We start from the raw sequence: 20,213 nt of genomic DNA, 5'->3' as shown, positions 1-20,213 counted from the left end.
TTGGGAAAACCACCCTCAACCTCTCAAAACCCTGCTCAAAGTCCTAAATAGCCTCTGAGATGTCTTCCCCCCACCATCGCTCTGACAGAGGCCCCCACTCGTCCTTCCTGTCGCCACCAGCACAGAACTTATGGGGTCTCTGTGGTGAGCAGGGCCTACTTCTCTAATTCGAGTGCGAGCCCACGGAAGGCTGGGACGCTGCATCCCCAGGCAGACTAAAGGGTCTGGAACCCAGTAACCAAACCAAACCCAAGGTGATGACATGACAGCCTGAATGTCGGAATTGGAAGGAGAGAAGAAAAGTTGGTAAGAGGTGAGATTGTCCATGTGTAAAGAGTGAGGGGCTATTGGAAACAAAACTCCCGCTGAGTCCAGGAGAGTAAGACATCACCACCTTGTAGGAAGAAAGGGAGAACAGTAGGGACGAGAAATCGTCAGGCAGAACTCGATGCCCTCCCTCCTGTGAATGAGGCACTGGGTTGGGCCGTACACTGAGCACCTCAATCTATCCGGCTCGTTCAGTGGGGGCGGCTCCACCTCACCCCTGTGGACACGGCTGAGGTCAAGTTCATGGCTCCCCATTCACCCCTTTCTGACTATGCAACTGGCCAGTCCCAGGAGGGTGAGGGATGCTGAGAATGGAGCAGGGACCAAGTATGTGAAGTGCTGTGAGCGTGAAGGGTCAGGGAAGCAGCTGTCCTCCCCACAGGCCAGGGGCACCCTCCCTGTCTGTGGGCTCCATCCTTCATGCGCTACCTGCTGACAGCAGCAGCTAAAGCCCTTCAGAACCCAGGCCCCCAGCTCAGGGCTCCAAGCCGCCTACCTGCCCCAGCTCCAGGACTTGGGCCCCCCAGCCTCACCCTGGCCTGAGGCCTCAAGCCTCAGTCAGGCCTGTGGCACCTCTGTGGAAACTACTCTCTTTTAAGTCACAGGCTGTGTTCCAAAATTAGGCCCTGTAGTCCCTGTCTCCCAGCTGCCAGATCCCATCTTTGGAAGCGCTGAGCCCATGGATACTATTTCTGAGTCAGCAAATTAATTGTCCTAAGTTCTAAATCCATTCTGCTGAGATACTGGGGCCCTGCAAGGGTTTGAGGGGAGAGACTTCTGTAAAGTGGTACAAGAGCAGACCCTCATTTCTCAGCCCAGGGATTAAGCATGTCTGATGGCCTCCTGGGTGCCGAGGACAAGGCACAGCTCTGCCTGGTCCTCACCAGAACAAACTCTTCCTTCCTTGCGGAGGTGGCTGGTGGAAGCATGTGGTTTCCTCCCACTCACTTACTCCCAAGGAGCTCAGAAGAGCAAACCCATTCAAGCAGCAATTGAATGTTTGATTTGTTCCAAGAAGAGAATGTGTGGGACTTGGTCGATGAGACCTGTGCTAAGTCCCCTCCCTGAGCCCTGGGTGAAGCAAAGGGACCTGGGGCAGGTGGAGGGTCCACACCGCCTGCCTTCTTTTCTTTGCCCTCAGGGTGCAGTTTTGCTCACATCTAAGTCTCTAAGTCGGGATGCTGGCCTACCCTCTGACTCACCTCATCTCTCTGACTGGGAGGGTGTCACCGGAAGCATTCCATCGAGCTGACCTCACAGTCAGCCCTGCCCTCACACCGTTGCCAGGGCACCCAGGGTGCTGGTTTCTGAGCCCTTACTGTGAGGGGGCCACTTTCCTGGGAACTGGGCAGTTTCTGCCTTCCCGGAGGCCTCTGCCCTTCCACCCAGAGGGAGACTTTGTGGTGGGCAGCAGGGCAGACCTTTTCTCAGAACCTCCATGGACCAGGAAGGGAGATCACCTGAGCAATGCCATGGGGGTCTGCTCCACAGTGGGGATCATCTGTGGAACAAGAAGACATCTCAGTCACAGCATCGTGTGGAGCAGAGACGCTGCAAAGGGACCCTTCCCTTCAGCTGGGCTGAGAAGAACACCAGGAAGACATAGGGTGGTCGTGAAGAAGGGGTGGGTCTGGGGGTGCTTCTCCGTTTTCGGGAGAATGGAAAATTTCAGTTCAGCCATGGAGTCCTCAGAGGGGCAATGGAAAAGGTCAAATTGGCCCAAAGGACATGAGACCTCCTGATTCAGATGAAACTTTAAAAGCTGAAGATTTAGGCCTTCCCTGGGGCTCTGAGCCCTTGTGTGACCAAATTTGTGGTTACTTTGATGTCCTCCAGCTTCCTTTTTTTTTTTAATTTATTTTTTATGCTGTTTTTTGGGGGGGGGGAGCAATTAGGTTTTTCAATTTATTTTTATTTATTTACTCTTTTAATGGAGGTACTGGGGATTGAACACAGGACCTCATGCATGCTAAGCACACACTCTGCCACTGAGCTATACCCTCCCCCCAGCTTCCTTCTTTTTTAAAGTGGAGTTAATGGTATCTCCTGCCACTGCCCTTTAAAAGGACACAGAAGGAACATAAGCCCTTAGACAGTGGAGCATTATATTAAAAAAAATCACTGGAGTTCAGTTATCCCAAAGTAGGACTTGGAATGACTGGGAAAGACCAGGTACGGAGACCAGGTGGAGAAATTCTTTCCTGGGTTTTAGCTGCTGGGTTAGGGTTTCCTGTCTGAGCTCTGCCTGGGAAGGTGGGCAGACTTAGAAAGGAAATGAATCGTGTCTCTTGAGGGGAGCTGACCATCTATCTAGACAAGGTGAGTGAGAGAGCCGGGAAATTCCTGTGGGAAGGGGAACTCTAAGGGCTGTATTTTAACAAGAGGAAATGTCTCCCCCCATGGAAGGTGGAAACCAAGGGAAAGCCAAAGAGGGTGAGAGAGAAAGATAATGTGAGAAGAGGAAAGAAGAACAAACCAATGTCCAGTGTAGAGGGACTCAGCATCAGGAGAAAATTGATGTTAAAATTCAGAAGACTCTCTCCTATAGCAAGCCAGTCATCTGGAGAAAGCCTTACCCTCTTGGAGAAATGCTTCAGCTAAACACAAAGACTGTGGGCAGATATTCCAAAGAAACGGTGGTGAAAAAGGACAGAGGCTCTCCTTCAGTGACTGTAATTGCTAACACTGGCTGTAGAGGATGTTAATCATTCACGTATTTTAATAACTTTCATTGTAAGTTAAAAGAGTGGTTGCATCCGGTCATTAACAGCTTATCATGGACCATCTCATGTGCCCCAAGACAAGGCTCTCAGAGCTCCTACAAAGCACAGAAAAGGCCACTCAGATGTCCCCCCAGGACCACGGACCACACAGAGGACTCCGGCCAAAACAAAGAAGCAGATTCTAACTCCAATTCTCATCAGTGTCCCTCTGATTAGAGTCCTGTGAGCCAGGAAGACATGTCCTTTGTACAGTCTTCAGCTGGGTCTGGCTTGTATTTAACAATGAGTCATGTCCAGTGAGCCAGTTGTCCAAGGAGACAAACCTCAACCTACTGACAGACTACCTAAACGAAGACTCGTGGGTAAACCTTGCCAGGAAAAATAAATCCCTGAATTCCCAGGCTAAACGTCCAGGTTTGGTGCTTGGACTGCATGAACCATACAGTTGCCAACATCTGTGAAAAGGCGGAAACCTTCACTGCTAAAGAGACAGAAGCAGTCGTCCTATGTTTATTTAAGAGGAAAGAGCCTCTGGAGAACCACAAAACTGGAAGAGATGTTATAGATTCTCTTCTAATGTAACCTCTGGGCTAAATTTTCCCCCTGAAGATTTTAGATGGACCAATTATTTTAAAAATGAACATATTTAATAGATAAACAAGATTACACTGTATAGCACAGGGAAATATACACAAAATGTTATGATAAATCACAGGGAAAAAAATGTGACAATGAGTGTGTATATGTCCATGAATGACTGAAAAATTGTGCTGAACACTGGAATTTGACACAACATTGTAAAATGATTATAAATCAATAAAAAATGTTAAAAAAATGAACATATTTATAAGTGATTACTAACAGTGAGGTGGCACTTGACAGACAGAAAACGAAAAGCTGTAATTTTCATCTGTCTTTAAGGGACTGCAAGTAAGTCCTACACTTGGGCAGAAAACCAGCTCAAGGTCTGGAAATCAGCCCGGGATGCTCCTAACAGTACCTTCCCATTCTTTCCAGGGTCTGCGTTTCCTGGCTTGTCTCACCTTCTCCCTCTACCTGTGTGGTGGAGTTCTTACCTCTGGGGAGACCTCGGAAGAGCAGGGGCCACAGTGGAGGAAAACACTAATATCAAGAAGCTTCCAAAGACCCTTCTCCACATATTCTGCCCCAGTCCCTTTCCATAGAGGAATTCTGAAGGAAATGAAGCAGGACTCCAAGATGTGAAGGCCAATAAGATGGTATCTTTGTTAGGAGGATAAATGAATGAAGAATTTTATGAAAAACAATTTGCAACATGAAACAAGAGATTTAAAGGGTTCACATCACTTCAGTGATTTCTCCCAAGGGAATCACCCTCAGACGTGCCCTCCCCTAACCCAACACACAAAAAACATGTAAAATTAAAAAGACTGGCCAGGCCAAGTCGTGTGGAGGAACTGAGAGTCCCACACAGGCCAGGTGAGTATGTATGACAGTATGACTGCTCTGGAAAACTATTGGGCGGGCTCTAATAAGTTAAACTAACATCTACCCTATGACTCAGTCATTCCGCTCCAGGTATTTACCCAAGAGAAAAGAAAGTGTGTCCATATGAACACTTGTACGTGAGCGTTCTTAGCAGCAGTTTCATAAAACTAGAAACAACTCAAATATCCACCAAAAAGTGATGAATACCACAAGGTAAATCCATACGGTGGAAATCTGCTCAACAAGAGAACGGTAAACTCCTGGTATACATGACAACATAGATTCCTCTCAAAGCGACTAACGCTGAATGGAAAAGGTACACATGCTATGATGCCAGTTACATATAATTCTAGAAAACTGTAAATTAACGTATGGTGGGAAAAAGCATGTGAATGGCTACCTAAGGGGCGGATGAAGGTGGGGTGAGAGGGGTGAGGCAGAAGGGAGGGGTACAGTGGGCCACAAGGAAACCTTTGGGAGTGATGAGTATGTTCATTATCTTGACGGTGGTGTGATTTCATGGGTGCATTCCTACAGCGAAACTTACCCAACTGCAGCTTAAATATGGGCACCTCATTATATATCTATCAGTTGTACCTCAAAACAGCTGTTAAAAAACAAAATGTGCTTCTCATCCATACCTATCCTGCATTCTTCTTACTATCCTTCAAAATTCACCTCCAATATCACTTCCTCTGTGATCTTTCCTGACTCCCCTCCTCCTCCACATCATAAGACAAAATTAGTTTTCTTCCTCTGGACTCTCCTGTACTTTAGCTCATGTTTCTGTAATAGTTCATATTTATGCCACTCTAATAATTTATTTAGTGCCCTTTCTCCTTAGCTCTACTGGGAATCATCCCTGTTAACAGTCTTGTCAACATTACTAAGATGCTTGGAAATGTTTATGATAAAAATAACATCTTAACATGACAGGCCCAGTACCATGAGCTCTTAAGTGAAAAGTATTACAGAAATCTAATAAATAAATCATAAAGAAATGCATAAAGCTTTTGTTCAACTACAGACAAGCAACTCATCATGACATTAATCCATAATGCTTGACAAAAACATAAGGAACCAAGCAGTTGATTAGCCTAAATAAAATAGGAAAGCTGAGAAGAGTGAGCTCGTCTTGGACCTGGCATTTGAGTAATTATCCTTAAAAATGTCTCCCCTTCATTGCCCTATACAATGAAAACCCTGGTTAGAAATGAAAGTTATGAAACACTTTTTTTTTTTAGTTGAGTCCAGTCTAAAAGCTAGACAAACTGTATCAGGCTCCCAGGTACTATCCAGGACTGGAGAAAGAAAATTAATCCATGTAAATCCAAGATCACAATCTTCCTTTAGTAAACTAAATCTTTTGGTTGATCTTGGAAAAACTAGTTCACCTACTCTCTTTCAATTATACCATTTACCAGTTTAATGCACTAAAAGTCAAAAGATAGAACTGAATAACTTTACTCCTCCACAGGCAAGACAACCTCTTGGCCTTCAGTTTCCTCATCTTTTACACATGAATCACATGAAAATACTTTAAAAACATAAAGTATGACCCAGCAATTCAAATCCCAGGTATAGACCCCAAAGAGATGAAAACCCATGTCCATACAAACACTTGTACATTAATGTTCACAGAAGCCTTATTCATGGCAGCCAAAGAGTGGAAACAAGCCAGTGTCCATCAGCTGATAAATGGACAAATAAAATGTACTACATCCACTCCACACCATGGAATATTATTCAGCAATAAAAATAAATGAAGTACTGATACACACTATGACATGGATGAACCTTGAAAAATATGCCAAGTGAAAGAAGACAGTCAAAAAAGCATCTATACTGCATGGCTCCACTGATACAAAATGTCCAGAAGAGGCAAAACTATAAAGACAGAAAGTAGATTCAGAGTTGCCTGGGAGGCACGAGGGCTTGAGAAGTGATGGTTTACATGAGGGTTTCTTTATGGAATAATGAAAATGTTCTAAGATTGTGACGGTGAATGCAAAATTCTGAAGTTACTAAAAGCTACTGAACACTATAAATGAGCAAACTGATACGTGCAATATACCTCAAGTTTTTTAAAAGTAAAGCATTTGTATGATAATTGAGTATTTTGCTTGAACACTGGGGATCTAGAGAGATACAAGGAATACAGCAGCACTTCCCAAACTATGTGCAAACAAATCACATGGGGATCTTGTTAAAATGCAGCTTCTGACTCAATAGGTCCTGGGTGGAGCCCGAGATTCTGCGTTTCCAGCAAGTTCCCAGGGGTGCAGAATGCTGCTGACTCATGGATCATATTTTGAAGGATGTAAAAGAAGAGGATAAAGTCATTCTCCTTGAAGAATTTAAACAAGAATTGGTGAGACAAGACATCCAGAAAATAGATTTTAAAAGGTATGTTTGAAAGAGGTGTGTGAGCACGTAAACTTTAAGTGCTGTTATTCAAGTCTGTGAGGATTATTCAAGTTTCAGCACTTAAAAAATGACCATAACTTTTTTCAAGCCCTGACTCAGTGCTAACTTATTTTGGCCATCATTGCCTGACTATCCCTGTCTTAAACCCACAATCCTTTCTTCACCTCTATCAGTCTCACAGGTAAAAGTCACAGGACCTGCTCATGTCTTTGATCTCCAGTTTTTTCCCACATGGCTACTCTGTTCCTTACAAGGATGCTGGACAGGTGGTTCACAACAGAGTGAGGGTCTCACCTAGGTGCAAAAGTGACTTAGGGAAACTTTCTGAGAGTATCATAGATCTTAGAAGATGAACAGTGCTACGTACACATTTCTAGTAATCAAAAAAGCAGTGACTTGAGGACATTAGGGCTCAGGGCATCCAACAGTGATCACAGTACAGTTCAGTGATTGACAGAGAAAGCACGACTTCACTCCAGGATTGTGGCATGTCACACGTTTCATCGACTTTTGTTTTTAATGCAGACACATTTCCTGAGGAGGTCTTATGGATGCAAAAATGAGTTAAACAGGAAGATATACATATTTCTATCTCTCATGTGTTCTTTAACAAAAAATTGAATTTTAGCATCCCTCAAGATCCCAGATTTTACCAAGAACTGGATGTTATCAACTCAGACAGAAGCTTGAAAGAGGTTTTATGATCTTCATGGCCCACCTGGCAGCCTCTGCCCACTTTGAAGATTTTCAGTACTTGTCAGGGCCCTCGTACTGTCTTAACTTCCTCTGACCTTTCTGGATGACAAGAGCTGGGGGTGGGGAGGCGTGGCACCCACAAAAATGCACCCTGCTACAGCCAGAAAGGGTCCACTGCAGGCAGCTCCTGGCTCCGGATGCAAAGAATAGTCATTCTCATCCAAAGCAAACACTTCCCCATCTGGGAAGTCCACTGAGTGACAAGCAGCTTTCGATGCAGACATCACTCCCCCAGAGAGCTATTTGTTTGGAGGCTCTGGAGGGGACGGGAAAGAAGCTTGTCCCCCAAGATGCCATGCTATCATATTTTTGCTTCCTGCAACGTGATCCTCATGAGTTTGGGTAGCAGCGGCTACCTTGGCACTTTAAAAGGAAAGTTGCCTCTGAAACCAGATTCTTCCTGGCAGAGCCCTGACATGCTTTTATGAAGGCTGACGAAATAATCTGCTGAGGCCTGAGCTTACTTTCACAGACCTCTCCAACAGAAACCAGGCAGAGATCAGAACTCCACCGACTGTAGCCGTGAGGGACGCAGGGATAGGTTCGTGAGGTCTGTGGATCCCTTATCCCAGAAAGACTGAGAAATTATTTTGGAAAACTGAATTCCTGCTGTCAGAACATCACACTGAGAAGCAGCTCAAAAGGAAGGCACCATGGGGCCATTGCCAGGCAACAGAAGTGTGTCTTAAAGCTGATCCAAATTTGGGGAAACCCAGAGAACAGAGCACTACATAATGGAAATTTTTGCTCAACAGTATTCCTTAAAAATCACTGATAAACATTACAATGATTTGTAAACTTATGTACACTTATGAATTCAGGTGGTTCTTGTCAAATTTCATCCTACGTTTTACCTAAGCACTGAAGAAAAAGTGCACCTCCTGTTTAGGAAGTCACATGAAATTCTCTATTGCAAGTAACTCAATGAATGCACAGCGCGGAGTTCTGCTGAGACATCAGGGCACCCAGCCTTTCAGCCCTGAGCCCTGAACGGCTGAGTCCCACTGCAGGTGTCCAGTACTGGGTGGTACTGGGACAGCCTCACTACAAACCTCATGTGTGCCACCAAGCTGGTGTCTTAATGACACTCGGACTTAGTCTAAAGGTGAAAAATCTCCCACTAAAGAGTGAAAAATAAGCAGCTTGAGGAGTCTGAAAACTCCTGCTCCCTTTCTGTGCAGGGAGCCTCATTTTGGGGGCAGGAAATGGTATTTGGTGTTTTAGAGCAGTCTGGCCAAGAAACCACACTGCTCTGTCCGGCTGTCCTGGCTGGGGCTGGACACTAGGCTGACAAGCCTGAGGGGAGGGAGACACCACAGGAAAGTGACTGTGGAATCACAGTAGTGTCAAGTTGAGTTTGCTGCCTGGGACATGCCCCACATGCCCATCACAGGCCCCTTGAGGCCTCAGCGCAGGGGAGGCAGCAGCTTGGCAGAGCACTGATCAGGGCTGAGCAGATGGTCCAAGAGAGAATGTTCTCCCTCTGGGTACCAAGGGGGATACTGTCACTCTGGGAGTGCACGTAAGGTAATTCAATTGAAAATGATGTCAATAAAACTTGGGTGCATCTGTTAGTACCCACCTCATTCCTACACATCTCAGAGGGTCAGATGGTGTTTGCATGACATGCTTGAGAAATTGTAAAATGTTCCTTTGAATTTAACTTTTGACATTAGTGATGGAGCTCACTGTAGTCACTACTGCAGTGGAAAAACAAAGGACAGCTTAGGTGTAAAAGACAGAGGCTTTTGGGGTCCCTGCGTGAAGGCCAGAGCATCATTCCTCAGAAATGTGGAGAATGTTGGGTCTGACCACAGATGACGTGGTTCCAGACTGAGTCCTGTCACTCACCATCATTAGGCCTCTCCAGCAAGTCACTTAGTTTCCCTGAGGCTCCCTGTCACGCTCTGTGCTTGGGGATGCTGCGCCACCTTAGAGGGCTGCTGTGAGATACGGCATGTGGAAGTGCTTGGCTCACTGGAAGGCCCTGGGTGATGTGTGAGCCACCATTTTTCCCGAGCAGTGGTCACAGCCATCAACTGTAAACCACACATCTTCATAAACACCATCAGTGCATTTATTAAGCACCCACTGTATACAAGATAAGGGGCTAGGGAATGGGGAAATGAAGTTGTCTCAGACGTGGTCAATGCCTGCAAGGGGCTCATGGTCGACTTAGACAGGAACATACTACATCACCACTCTTGTTATAATGAGATACAAAACAAAGCCTACCTCTCCAAGCAGTGAGTCAGGAGGATGGGGTCGAGAGTGACCCAGAGTGAGGGAGTGCAGGGCTGAAAGGGATGCTGCCTTACCTGGGCGAGGTGAAGCTTGAGCTGAATGTTGAAGGACAGCCAGGATGTCCATGGGTCCCCAGGAAACATTCGATCACACAGCGATGCTTAGCAGAGACTGGAAGGCATGCAGTCTACACACCAGTCCTGGTTTACACTTCACCTATCAGTTCACCTTTCCAGACCTCGATTTTCTCTTAAAACGTATATTTTGTGTCTTGATTCCTAAATATATCAGAGAAGTATTGTAAGGAGGTAAAACGGTATTTCGAATACCAAGACTCTAAGTTGTTTAGAAAAGTCAGGTAAACAAAGAGACTATTATTATGTCATTCATAGTTTTCCAATATTTTCATTTGACGCCAAACTAGAAACTTGTGTTTATGCAACCCAGGGAGCCCAGGAATGAAAGGTTGCTGGTGTGAAGGCATTCCTTTCTCGGTGCTCAGACCACAGGGGTGTGTGAGCAAAAGCCTGACAAAGAACTGGATTACATGGCCGGTTTCTGCTCACTACATGTCGTGGTGTCCGCTTACAGACACACAGACACCACACAGAGCCCAGCGGCAGCCACTGCCAGGGCTTGTGGCGTGCTCTTAACAACATCACTCAAGGAATATCAAGTGTCTCTCTCCTACGTCCTTTCCGTCCCTTCATGGTCATGTTAGAGGTACCACAGAGGAGAAATTCCAGACCTTCCAGGGCTTGTTCCCTGGAAGGTGATAATCCCAACTCTCCAGCAAACTCTCCTGGAGAGCAGCTCCCAGAGGCCTACGTGCACCATGGTGAAAGCCCCTTTGTAGGTATCCTGGTGAGCTGGATGCTGGTCAGAAATAGTTATCCTCCCCCAAAGGGCAGCAAACCCGAGGGCACAATGCCCTTGGTTTTCTTCATTCCAGTGCTTTCTCCAATGGGCTGTTGCCTTTTCAGAGCTGAAACAAAGGGGGTTGCCCGGCGATAAACCAGGGCCCAGCAGCTGGCTCGGGGCCCGTCTGCAGGATGAGGGTTGCAATCAAATGTGTGATTCATAGCTGGGAGGAGGCTGCCAGCTCCAGCTGCAGGGGCAGAGGCAGCACTGGCCAGAAGGCTCTCCCTGATGTGCCCTTGTGCGCCTTCTGTGTTGGAAATACAGCTCCCCCTGCCCCTCCACTTCTCTCCACCCCACCTTCCTTGTCTCCACGTGGAAACGTTCCACCGGACAGAACAGCCAGTGAGCCCCTTCACTCTGTCCAGACCCAATCAGGTACTTGAAAGAGCACATGACTCACACTGAACTCAGCCAAGACCAACAGCTCAGGCTCCTTTTGTTGAAGAGTTAAGTCTAAGCTCCGTAAACAATTTCAATGAGTGGAGTTCTTGCTGCTTACATGGCAGTGTCTACAGCCAGGGAAAGAAACGACCACACTGGAGCCACAGAAAAGCCAAGCGGCAGAGTAGCACAATCTTTTTCTTCCTTGAACGCTGTTTCAGGACAATCATACTGAAAGTATTTTCCTCTGAGACCCAGCCATCATCAGCAGGTCGGGTTTGCTGTCAGGGATCAATGCCAAGCTTATCAAAGAAGTGCTGGGTTCCAAGTGCGAGAACCAGCAGTGCCACTCCAGGAGCGAGGGCCAAGGATGAATTTCATCACTGAACTTAGGGGTCTGCTGCCAATGCTGACTGCGGTTTGGGGTACACCTCAGGATTTCTATCTGGGAGGAAAAACAGTCCATCTCTCTCCACGGAAATGACATGGGCTGTCTAAGAACCAAGGAGCAGTTGCAGTAAGGTGTCAATTCACACTCCAGTGAATGATGCTCTTCAAGCTGCACAAATGATGCTTTTAATGCCTGAGTAGAGGGCGATGAAATCCCTGAATTCTCTGAATCCAGTGAGGGATCAAGTTGTTCCTCACTTTAAGAAAGCTTCTGCTGACACCCTGCTAAAAGAGAAAAGCAAAGTGCTCTTGCATCCCTGATCTACTAACTTTTGTGTGAGACAGAAGAAATATATATGCATCTGCTCTTTGGTGCACACGGAACACAGGAAGAAGAAAGGAGGAATTAGGGCATGGGTGACTACAAGGGACGGGTGAGAGCAGGGTGGGAAGGATGGTGACAGGGGATGAGGGGTAGTGACACTTTGCTGAGTATATCTTTTAGAATAGTTTGGGCTTTTAGTGCCATGTTATGGTTTATATACTCAAAAGACTGAGGGGTAGGTGAGAGGCGAGCTCCGTTACTCATTTAGGAAAACTGAAAATTAATTCCATCATCATGGTGATGGGAATGGTCAGTAAAGAAAGGACATAGATAAAATGTACATTTCTTAAAGCCTTTCTGACTTTTTAAGTAATCTATGAACTCGGAAATTGAAATCTACCCAATCTAGAGCTCAACATCTTCCATTATCACTGCAGCTCTTTGAGAACAGAATAGATGTAAAGGTGTCTATATGATCCCAGCAAAGGTCTGACAAGAGTGATGCTGAAGACTGAATATTTGCGTCTCCCGCAAATCCATACATTGAAACTCAATTCCCAGTGTGATGGTATTAGGTGATGGAGCCTTTGAGAATTGATAAGGTCATGAGGGTAGGGCCCTCGTGAATGGGAAGTGGTCTTGTAAGGGACACCACAGCAAGCTCCCTTGCCCCTTCTGCGATGTGAAAACACACAGTGAAAATATGGCATCTATAAACCAGGAAATGGGCTCTCATCAGAACTGAATCTGCTGGCACCTTGTCTTGGACTTCCCAGCTTCCAGAACTGTGAGAAATAAAATCTTGTTGTCATAAGCCACCCAGTGTATGGTATTTTGTTACAGCAGCCCGACTGGACTAAGACACAAGAATATCCTTTTGGGGGTTGTGGAAAGTCGTCAGGGCTGGATCCAGGCAAGTGGTAAAGGTGGTTTGCCTCTGAATCTTGCTTTCTCATTTCCTGCCTTCTCTTCTACCCTCAGAAGAAGAGTCCGGTTCCCATGCTCAGTTCCCTCAACCTGCCTCTATGACTGGTGATCCCTGATAAAGCACTAAGTCAGGAGTCTAAAGAATGACCTTTAGGTCCTCATATCATACATGAACTTTTTGATAGCTAAGGACATTTGGTGTTCAGGTCAGTGTTTTTGCAGGAAATAGCTGTTACCGCTTCTGGTAAAGGATCTGGGAAGATTTGAATCCAGTATTTAGATTTATGTGATAAACATGTATGTTCAAGTCCCATTGGGATTTTCCAATAAGCTGGCTTGTTGGCATGCAGAAAAATCCTGAGTACACTTGACTTTGCTTCCCCTACTCCAGAAAGTTGGGAAGGATGTAATCAAGTCTCCAGAGGAAAGATGCAGATCAGAGAAGACCTGAGTATCCAGGATCCAGTAAAGATCCAAATCGATCACGGAAGTTCTGGTCATCCAGCCCCAGTTCCCCCCAGTCAATGATATCATATATGTTTGGGTTAATTTGGACTCCTTTCCTGAAGACCTCCTTTCCAGGACACAGATCCTCTAAAGGCATCTGTTGTCTGGAGTAGGTTTCCTTGACTATCCTTTAACAGCATTAATTAGCATTGGAAGAGGAGGAAAGAGTAATTTGTCAAGACATTCATCCCATAGAACTTGCCCCAAATGTTTTATTGTCTTTCATTTTTAGTAATGACAGCAGCTGGTTTAAATTTTGGTTTGCAATAAATCAATTCCATTTACTTCAGCCTGTATTAAATACGTCATGCTGATTTTACCTTATAAACCTACTATTCTAATAAGCCTATCCTTAGATCTTCAAAGATTTATAGACATTCATCAGAGCGGGAAAGGGCTGCTTCCTTTATTGGTTGTATACTTAAAGAACACATTTTAGAGAAGTCATTAAAGTAACATGTGCCTTCCCTCTTCAGAATCTTCATAATTGTTTTGTGCACATGTGTACATCACAAAAGAGCTTTCTCCAGCCCCTAGCTTCTGAAAACCAGGACGTGACACTCAGAGTGGTAACTACAGTTCCCCAGAGCCCTGTCTTTTTAGATCTGAGCCATGTATTATGATAAACAAATAATCCCTGAAGTGCTTATCTTGCTTCTGGCAAAGATATAATAATTTCGATGATTGCTTAGAAACGCCTACAGGAAAGAATTTAGGAGAAGAAAAAGATTCCACAACTTGGCATGAAAAAGGAAAAGGCCCGTTAACAGCCAAAATTGCAATGTGGAAAGGATGTGGGGGCGACTTGACTTAGAGTTGGAGGGGGAAAAACCTGGAGATAAATACCAGTAGCTGGGTCTAAAGCCAAGAAACATAGATGAACTCACAGACAACAGGACTATTAAACAGCCAGATGTTACAAGACTGTCATCATACAAAGGTCCCCACTTACTCTGAACCTCTGTCTTATGGAACATACTCTTGTTTTTGGACTTAATCTGTTTGGTGCTTGAGCTTTGTATGAGGCAGAGCCATGCATCCTTGGTATATTTTGAGGTAACAAAAAACCAGTGATCATGAGCCCCTGAATTCTGTGTGATTGAAGCTATTTGCCAAACTGAGTATCTATGGCCACGTGACTTACCATTCAGGGAAAGAGCTGATTCAGGGAGTTGAGTAGGTGGTGAATGCCCTGTATAACCACCTTGAAGAAACTAGGCCTGAATGCTTCTCACCAGAATTTCACCTACGGTGGATATAAGAAATTGCCCTATCTAGAAAAATGCCTTTTTATTTTTGTGTGCTACTGGGAACGTTATTTGATGCCTCTAAAACAGGAAATCCTTGACAAAGTCCCTTCAAAACCAAGCACTGGGAAAAGGTTTGTTCCTCCCATAAACTGTTTCCTAAAATTACACAAAGAATTCTACAACCAGTTGTTTTCCACTTTTCTAAGTTGGTGGACAGACAGCTCAGAAATAAGTTTTCTGATTACCACCTTTCTTCTCATTTAGAACTTATTGCTAGAGTTCCTTCTCTTTCCACCTTTACTTTTGGGTTCATTTTAAAACCTTTCCACCATCTCAAGTTATTTTTTTCCTAAAGTGGGTGGCCTATAAAAAAGGTGCAATTAATTCAGAGGTTTAAAATGTGCCTCTTGAGACATGTATTTCCAAGTAGCGCTGCCTTCCCCTGAAAGAATATGTTTCCTCCCTCGCCATTGTTTATTTATTTGAAGTGAGAAAGGACAAGAAAGCAAAAGACAGTAAATCAAGGGCGGAGGAGGGTTTGCCTGGAAACTTTCCAGGAAGAAACAACTGATAAAATAATATCCCGTGAAAGAGATGAGTCCTATGGAGAATTATGATTCCCATGTCCAAAACTCTTTCTCTTGTACATAATTGGAAGTTTGTTTTAGCCAGTTCAAGCAACAAATGAAATGACAAATATGCTCTGTAGCCCTAGGTTTCCCTGAGGATGCCTGGAAATGTGGGTTTGTTCTCCTGGAGTTCCCCACTGGAAGGCGGAGCTTGCAAAAGGAGTGAAATGAATATGCAGAAGGGGACTTGAGAGATTTCCCCATCCTGGCTGCTAGCCACATTCCTAGGTTTCTACAACATCCATTAAGATCTTTGCATTTGTTTTAAAACTGCCCATAGTTGCTAACAGGTTTGAGAAATTAATTAGTTCTGAGGTCGGAAGATTACCCTTTAGGTAGAAATACAAGGGTCTTGAGCTGTTTCCCTTCAAATGAGTAATGAGTGACTTTTATGTGTCAAACTTTGAGGAGGAAAGACCTGGGGCTTCCTAATTTTCTTTGTGCATTTTTAAAGGCATGGTAACAAATACTACAGTAGGTAGTAGGTGCCAATAAGTCTATTAACTGAGTGAGCTTTTAAAAATGGAAACCCAAAGGAGCTTAGAAGAGCAGCGACTAGTATTCTAAAAGTGGGAACACCTGAGCTCTATACTTGCCTTTGCCTTTTTTAGAACAGTAGTAGCAGTGGGCTGTTTTCCACCTGGCACCCCATCCTTTCCTCCTGACCCTGCACAGGGAGGCCGACTGCATCATCAAGGACCCCTTGCTGTATGACATCCCATTGGTTTTGGCCTGGAGATGACAGGCAGGAAACAGCTTGAGTTAATAGGTAATCCTCCCCAACACAGCCCTTGCTTTTGCCTCATCCTCCTTTGTTTTTCTCTTAACCCTGTCCATACCTCTCTAAGTCGTCCCGTTAATGTCTTGTTATTTGAACCACCTGGAGTGGCTTCTGTTTTCAGCCAGGCCTCTGATACCAATGATAACCAGCTTTGGCTGTTTGGAAATGGATTTTGAGCAGTTAGGATTGAATTCTGAAACTCTAGGATCACACCAGCTGTGTCTAGGTTCTTCCTAAGAGACTGTTAGGTGAAGAGAGAGAAACAGGGAAGATTACTTGGTCCTGACAGGCTTGGGGCCTTGCGGCCTGTTGCTCTATCCTGTAAGAAGTGGAAGATCAAGGATACTTCAAGTGGTCTTGAAGCCAGTGCTTCAGAGGCTTATAAACACTTTTATCCACCAAAGATATTAACGCACTTGGAGATTTAAAAAAAAAGCTCTGCTCACTACTCAACCAAAAAGTTTAATTAAAAATGGAGGCTTTTAAAAAAAAAAAAAAAAGGCATTTGACAAGAGGGTAAAGAGATTCCATAGTTAGGCCAGAGTCCAGGCTCCGTTCTGCTGGCCACATTATCCTAGGGACCTTGCAATGAGCTAGAGATATACAGAACTGCAGGGAAAAACAAGATTTGGTCACCAGCAAAGCCCATTAACAATTCCCGAGAAATAAAAACATAATAAAGTCTAACCTTTTTCACCATTGTGCTGCTTGGTCTGGCTTCGCTCGCTCACGGCGTGCCTTGTGCAGAGGTCTTGCGCTGGACCCTTGAGAGAAGAGCTCCCGGTGGCAGACAGCTTCTCCTGAAACTGCAGCTCACCGGTCGCGCAAAAGCGCTGCGCCCGGCACTGCGATCTGGAGCCCTCAAACTGGAGCCTGCGCACGCGCGGCCACGCTTCAGCCACCCCTCGCGAGAACACCACCCCTCGCGAGAACACTGCCCCTTCCCCGCTGCTGAGAACCTTAAAGTAGCCGCTTAAAGGGCCTTTGAGGGAGAGCGTCGGCTCTACAGAGCAAGCTCGCTCCCCGTTATTTGATTATTTGATCAAAAAATAAAACTTTCCTTGGCTTCTGAACAAGGGGAAAAAAAGATGAGGCCAGACCAGAGTGGGCAATGACATTGTCAGCATTTTGTATTCATATATTTTATATATATATATATATATATATATATTACATCCAAGTACGACAGTCATTTGTACCATTTCCCAGGGAGATACAGATGTTTCCAAGACAAGGCAGGGCACAAGGGTCAGGAAGAGGGTCAGGCATGGAGGTGGGCGGGGGCTGCCTCACAGAAGCTGCAGGAGCTTCAGGGATTGTAAAAGGGCTCCGGGCTCCGCTGATGCCAGATACTGGCAGCAAAGCCAGTCCTCCAGCTCCACCCCTCGCCGGCGGTCCACCGCCTTCTCCGCGAACTTCATCATCATGAGGGCCCGCTTCATGTCTATCCAATTGTTCAATGTGGTGCACAGCACCTCCTCCGAGGTGCCCGGCTGCTCCACCAGCTCCCGCCGGGGCCCCCACAGCAGGCACTGCAGCACGCGCTTGGCCTCTCCGATGCGGATACGCTTGATGGGGTCGGCCTCCAGCAGCAGATGGGCGAGCTGCTGCAGGCCGGGCGAGTAGAGGGACAGGGCGGGCAGGGGGGGCAAGTCTTCCTGCCGATAGTCCTGTTCCCGAAGCTGGGCCCGCACCTCGAATGGGTTGGGCTGGTGGAGCAGCTCATAGATGAGGATGCCCGTTTGGAACTCATCAAACTTGCGGTACTGGGAGGCAGACACGATCTCGGGGGCCAGCCGGGCCTGGCTCTTTTTCTGCTGCAGGTTGGTGGTGCCTCCAGGCTTCTGCTTGGCCTTCAGGAAGTTGCTGATGATGAGTCGGGGCAAGTGCTTCTCACTGGGCCCTCCCTGACAGGCGGGGGCAGCTGGAGGGGTGGGAGAGGGGCCAGAAGAGGGAGTAGCAGCAGGGGCAGGGGATGTGGTGGTGAGAGGGGCGCTGGAGGCGGCAGAGGAGACAGGAGGGGTGGGATGAGCAGGGGAGGCCTGGGGGGTGCAATGCACCAGCAGCAGGTTCTCCAGGCACAGGTCTCGGTGGATGATCCCGTGCTCCTTCAGATGCTCCAACCCATTGCAGAGCTGCAGGAGCAGGAAGCACACGCGGCGCTCATACACCTCAGGCTCAGACTGATGGCTGGTGGCTGAACCCCGCACAAAGTCCAAGGCGGTCTGGTGGGGCACCTCTCGGGTGATGACCACCACGCAGTCCTGCTCCTGGGCAGGGGGATGTGAGGGCAGGGCAGACAGAGGGTCCTTGGGTGCATCGGGAGAGGTGAGCATGCTGGAGGGCACCGAAGCGACAAAGTGGCCGCAGTCCTGCTGGATGTTGAAGTGCACGGGCACCGAAGGGCTGCAGTATGAGGCTGTTTTGGGCTCAGGGGTTTTGCAGATCTGTAGGGAAAAGGAGAAGTCAGGTCAAGAGCCATCATTGGCGAATGGTGTTAGGACATTTAGATATCCACATGCAAAAAGGTGAACTCAAACCCCAACCTCGCACTGTACACACAAATCAACTCAAAATGGATCACAGAGACTTAGGTGTGAGAGTCAAAACATACACATTTTCTGAAGAAAACATAGGAAAGAATCTTTGAGACCTTGGGTTGGGCAAAAATTTCTCAGATACCACACCAAAAGCATAGGCCATAAAACAAAAAAAGGATAAGCTTGACTTTATTGAAATTCAAAATTTGTGTGCTTCATAAGATACTAACAAAATGGAAAGACAAGAAATAGAGTGGGAGGAAATATTTGCAAAATACATTGTCTGATAAAATGATTTCTATCCACAATTTACCTAAAACTCCTGCAATGCAGTAATAAGATAAATTACCCAGTCAAAAAGTAGGCATAAGATATTTATAGGCATTTCACCAAAGAAATATGTAAATGGTCATGAGCACACGAGATGTTCAATATCATGAGTCATGAGGGAAATGAAATTCAAAACCACAAGATACCAGCTGACACCCACCAGAATGGCTATAATAAAATGTCAGTGTCTATTAGGATATGGAGAAATGGGAACTCTCATATTTTGCTGGTGGAATGTAAAATGGTATCATCACTTTGGAACACAGTTTGGCAATTTCTTAAAAAGTTAAACCTAAAATTATCATTCAACCCAGCAAGAGTGAGTTCCCTGCAGAACAGTGTGCAGTGTGGCCCACTGGAACTGGGAGGAAGATATCCTTCTGCACAGTGTGTGGGACAACAGATTCTCAGGAAGCCAGGTAAGTGCTTACACATGCAATCAGCCTCACATGGGAATCAGCAGCTACCTGACAGCAGGTGTGTCTAACCGCTGGGATGCTCCCTTCTTAGGGAACTTTAGAGCTGACCCAGGTCCTAAACCTCTAGGACTTGGTCAAATTCTCTTAGGATGCCCGAGTTTCTAGAGCCAGGGAAATATGCCCTGCCTACTGGCTGGCATGACCAGCTGATTTTAGTGAGCCGCTAAGTGGAAGCCACACACTTTTCCTCTAAGAGTGAGTCATAGCAGCTGAAGAAAAAAAAAAAAAAAAGAAAACCAGAAAGCTCTCCAGGGAATAGGAAATCCAAAGGGCCCAAAGGCTCCCTCTGAACTGAAGGTGGGAATAAACACGTAAATGATCTCAAGCTCCTCTGGGGAATTCCCATAGTCTCTTTCTTGACTCTTCTATATCTTCCACTTGCACTACTGACAGCACCAGCTGCCTGAGGATGCTGAGCAATGTGAATCTGCATCTGATGGCCACACAACTTGACAGTCTTGAGCTAGACATAATGGCCTGTTAGGCCTCGATTTCCCTCTAATTACTGAAAAGGACTGACGGTGGTCCGTGGGCACCCCCTCTCAAAAGATGATGCAACCCCAGCCGTGCTTTATAGAAAGGTAAGGATCAGTGTGTAATCCTGAGAAGAAAGGCATCTTGCCTCCACCTATATAATATCATCCCGCAAACAACCTCAAAATAACCCTTCGGGCTGCTGCGTGGCTGCATTCAAATGCTTACAGCAGTGTTTACAAAGTGCCACAATGCTTACAGGTGATGTTTTTAGAAGTTCTATTGCAAGCACCTTTTCAAAGAGATTTATTTACACTGCAGCTTTACAAACCTTC

At 45.9% G+C, this 20,213-nt stretch overlaps 1 protein-coding gene across 3 annotated transcripts in view; it reads right to left on the bottom strand.

The window, feature by feature from the left end:
* Window positions 1-20,213, bottom strand: part of PRAG1 (PEAK1 related, kinase-activating pseudokinase 1) — a 136,832-nt gene that overhangs the window by 74,761 nt on the left and 41,858 nt on the right. For 2 of the 3 annotated variants that reach the window (XR_012064478.1, XR_012064479.1), the window contains exons 6-7: window positions 16,744-18,502; window positions 10,019-10,222 (exon numbers count right to left, since the gene is read on the bottom strand). Coding sequence is in view for 1 of the 3 variants with exons in the window: in XM_006201158.4 (XP_006201220.1) it covers window positions 17,345-18,502 (1,158 nt within the window). In the remaining 2 variants the exon portion in view is untranslated. Of the gene's footprint in view, window positions 1-10,018; window positions 10,223-16,561; window positions 18,503-20,213 lie in introns of those variants that run through there. The other variant, XM_006201158.4, reaches the window with a different exon arrangement.

The sequence above is a fragment of the Vicugna pacos genome, chromosome 26 (assembly GCF_048564905.1).
Source record: "Vicugna pacos chromosome 26, VicPac4, whole genome shotgun sequence".
NCBI classification, from domain to species: domain Eukaryota; kingdom Metazoa; phylum Chordata; class Mammalia; order Artiodactyla; family Camelidae; genus Vicugna; species Vicugna pacos.
Note: the sequence above shows the minus strand (reverse complement) of the source record. Positions and strands in the feature narration are given on the sequence as shown.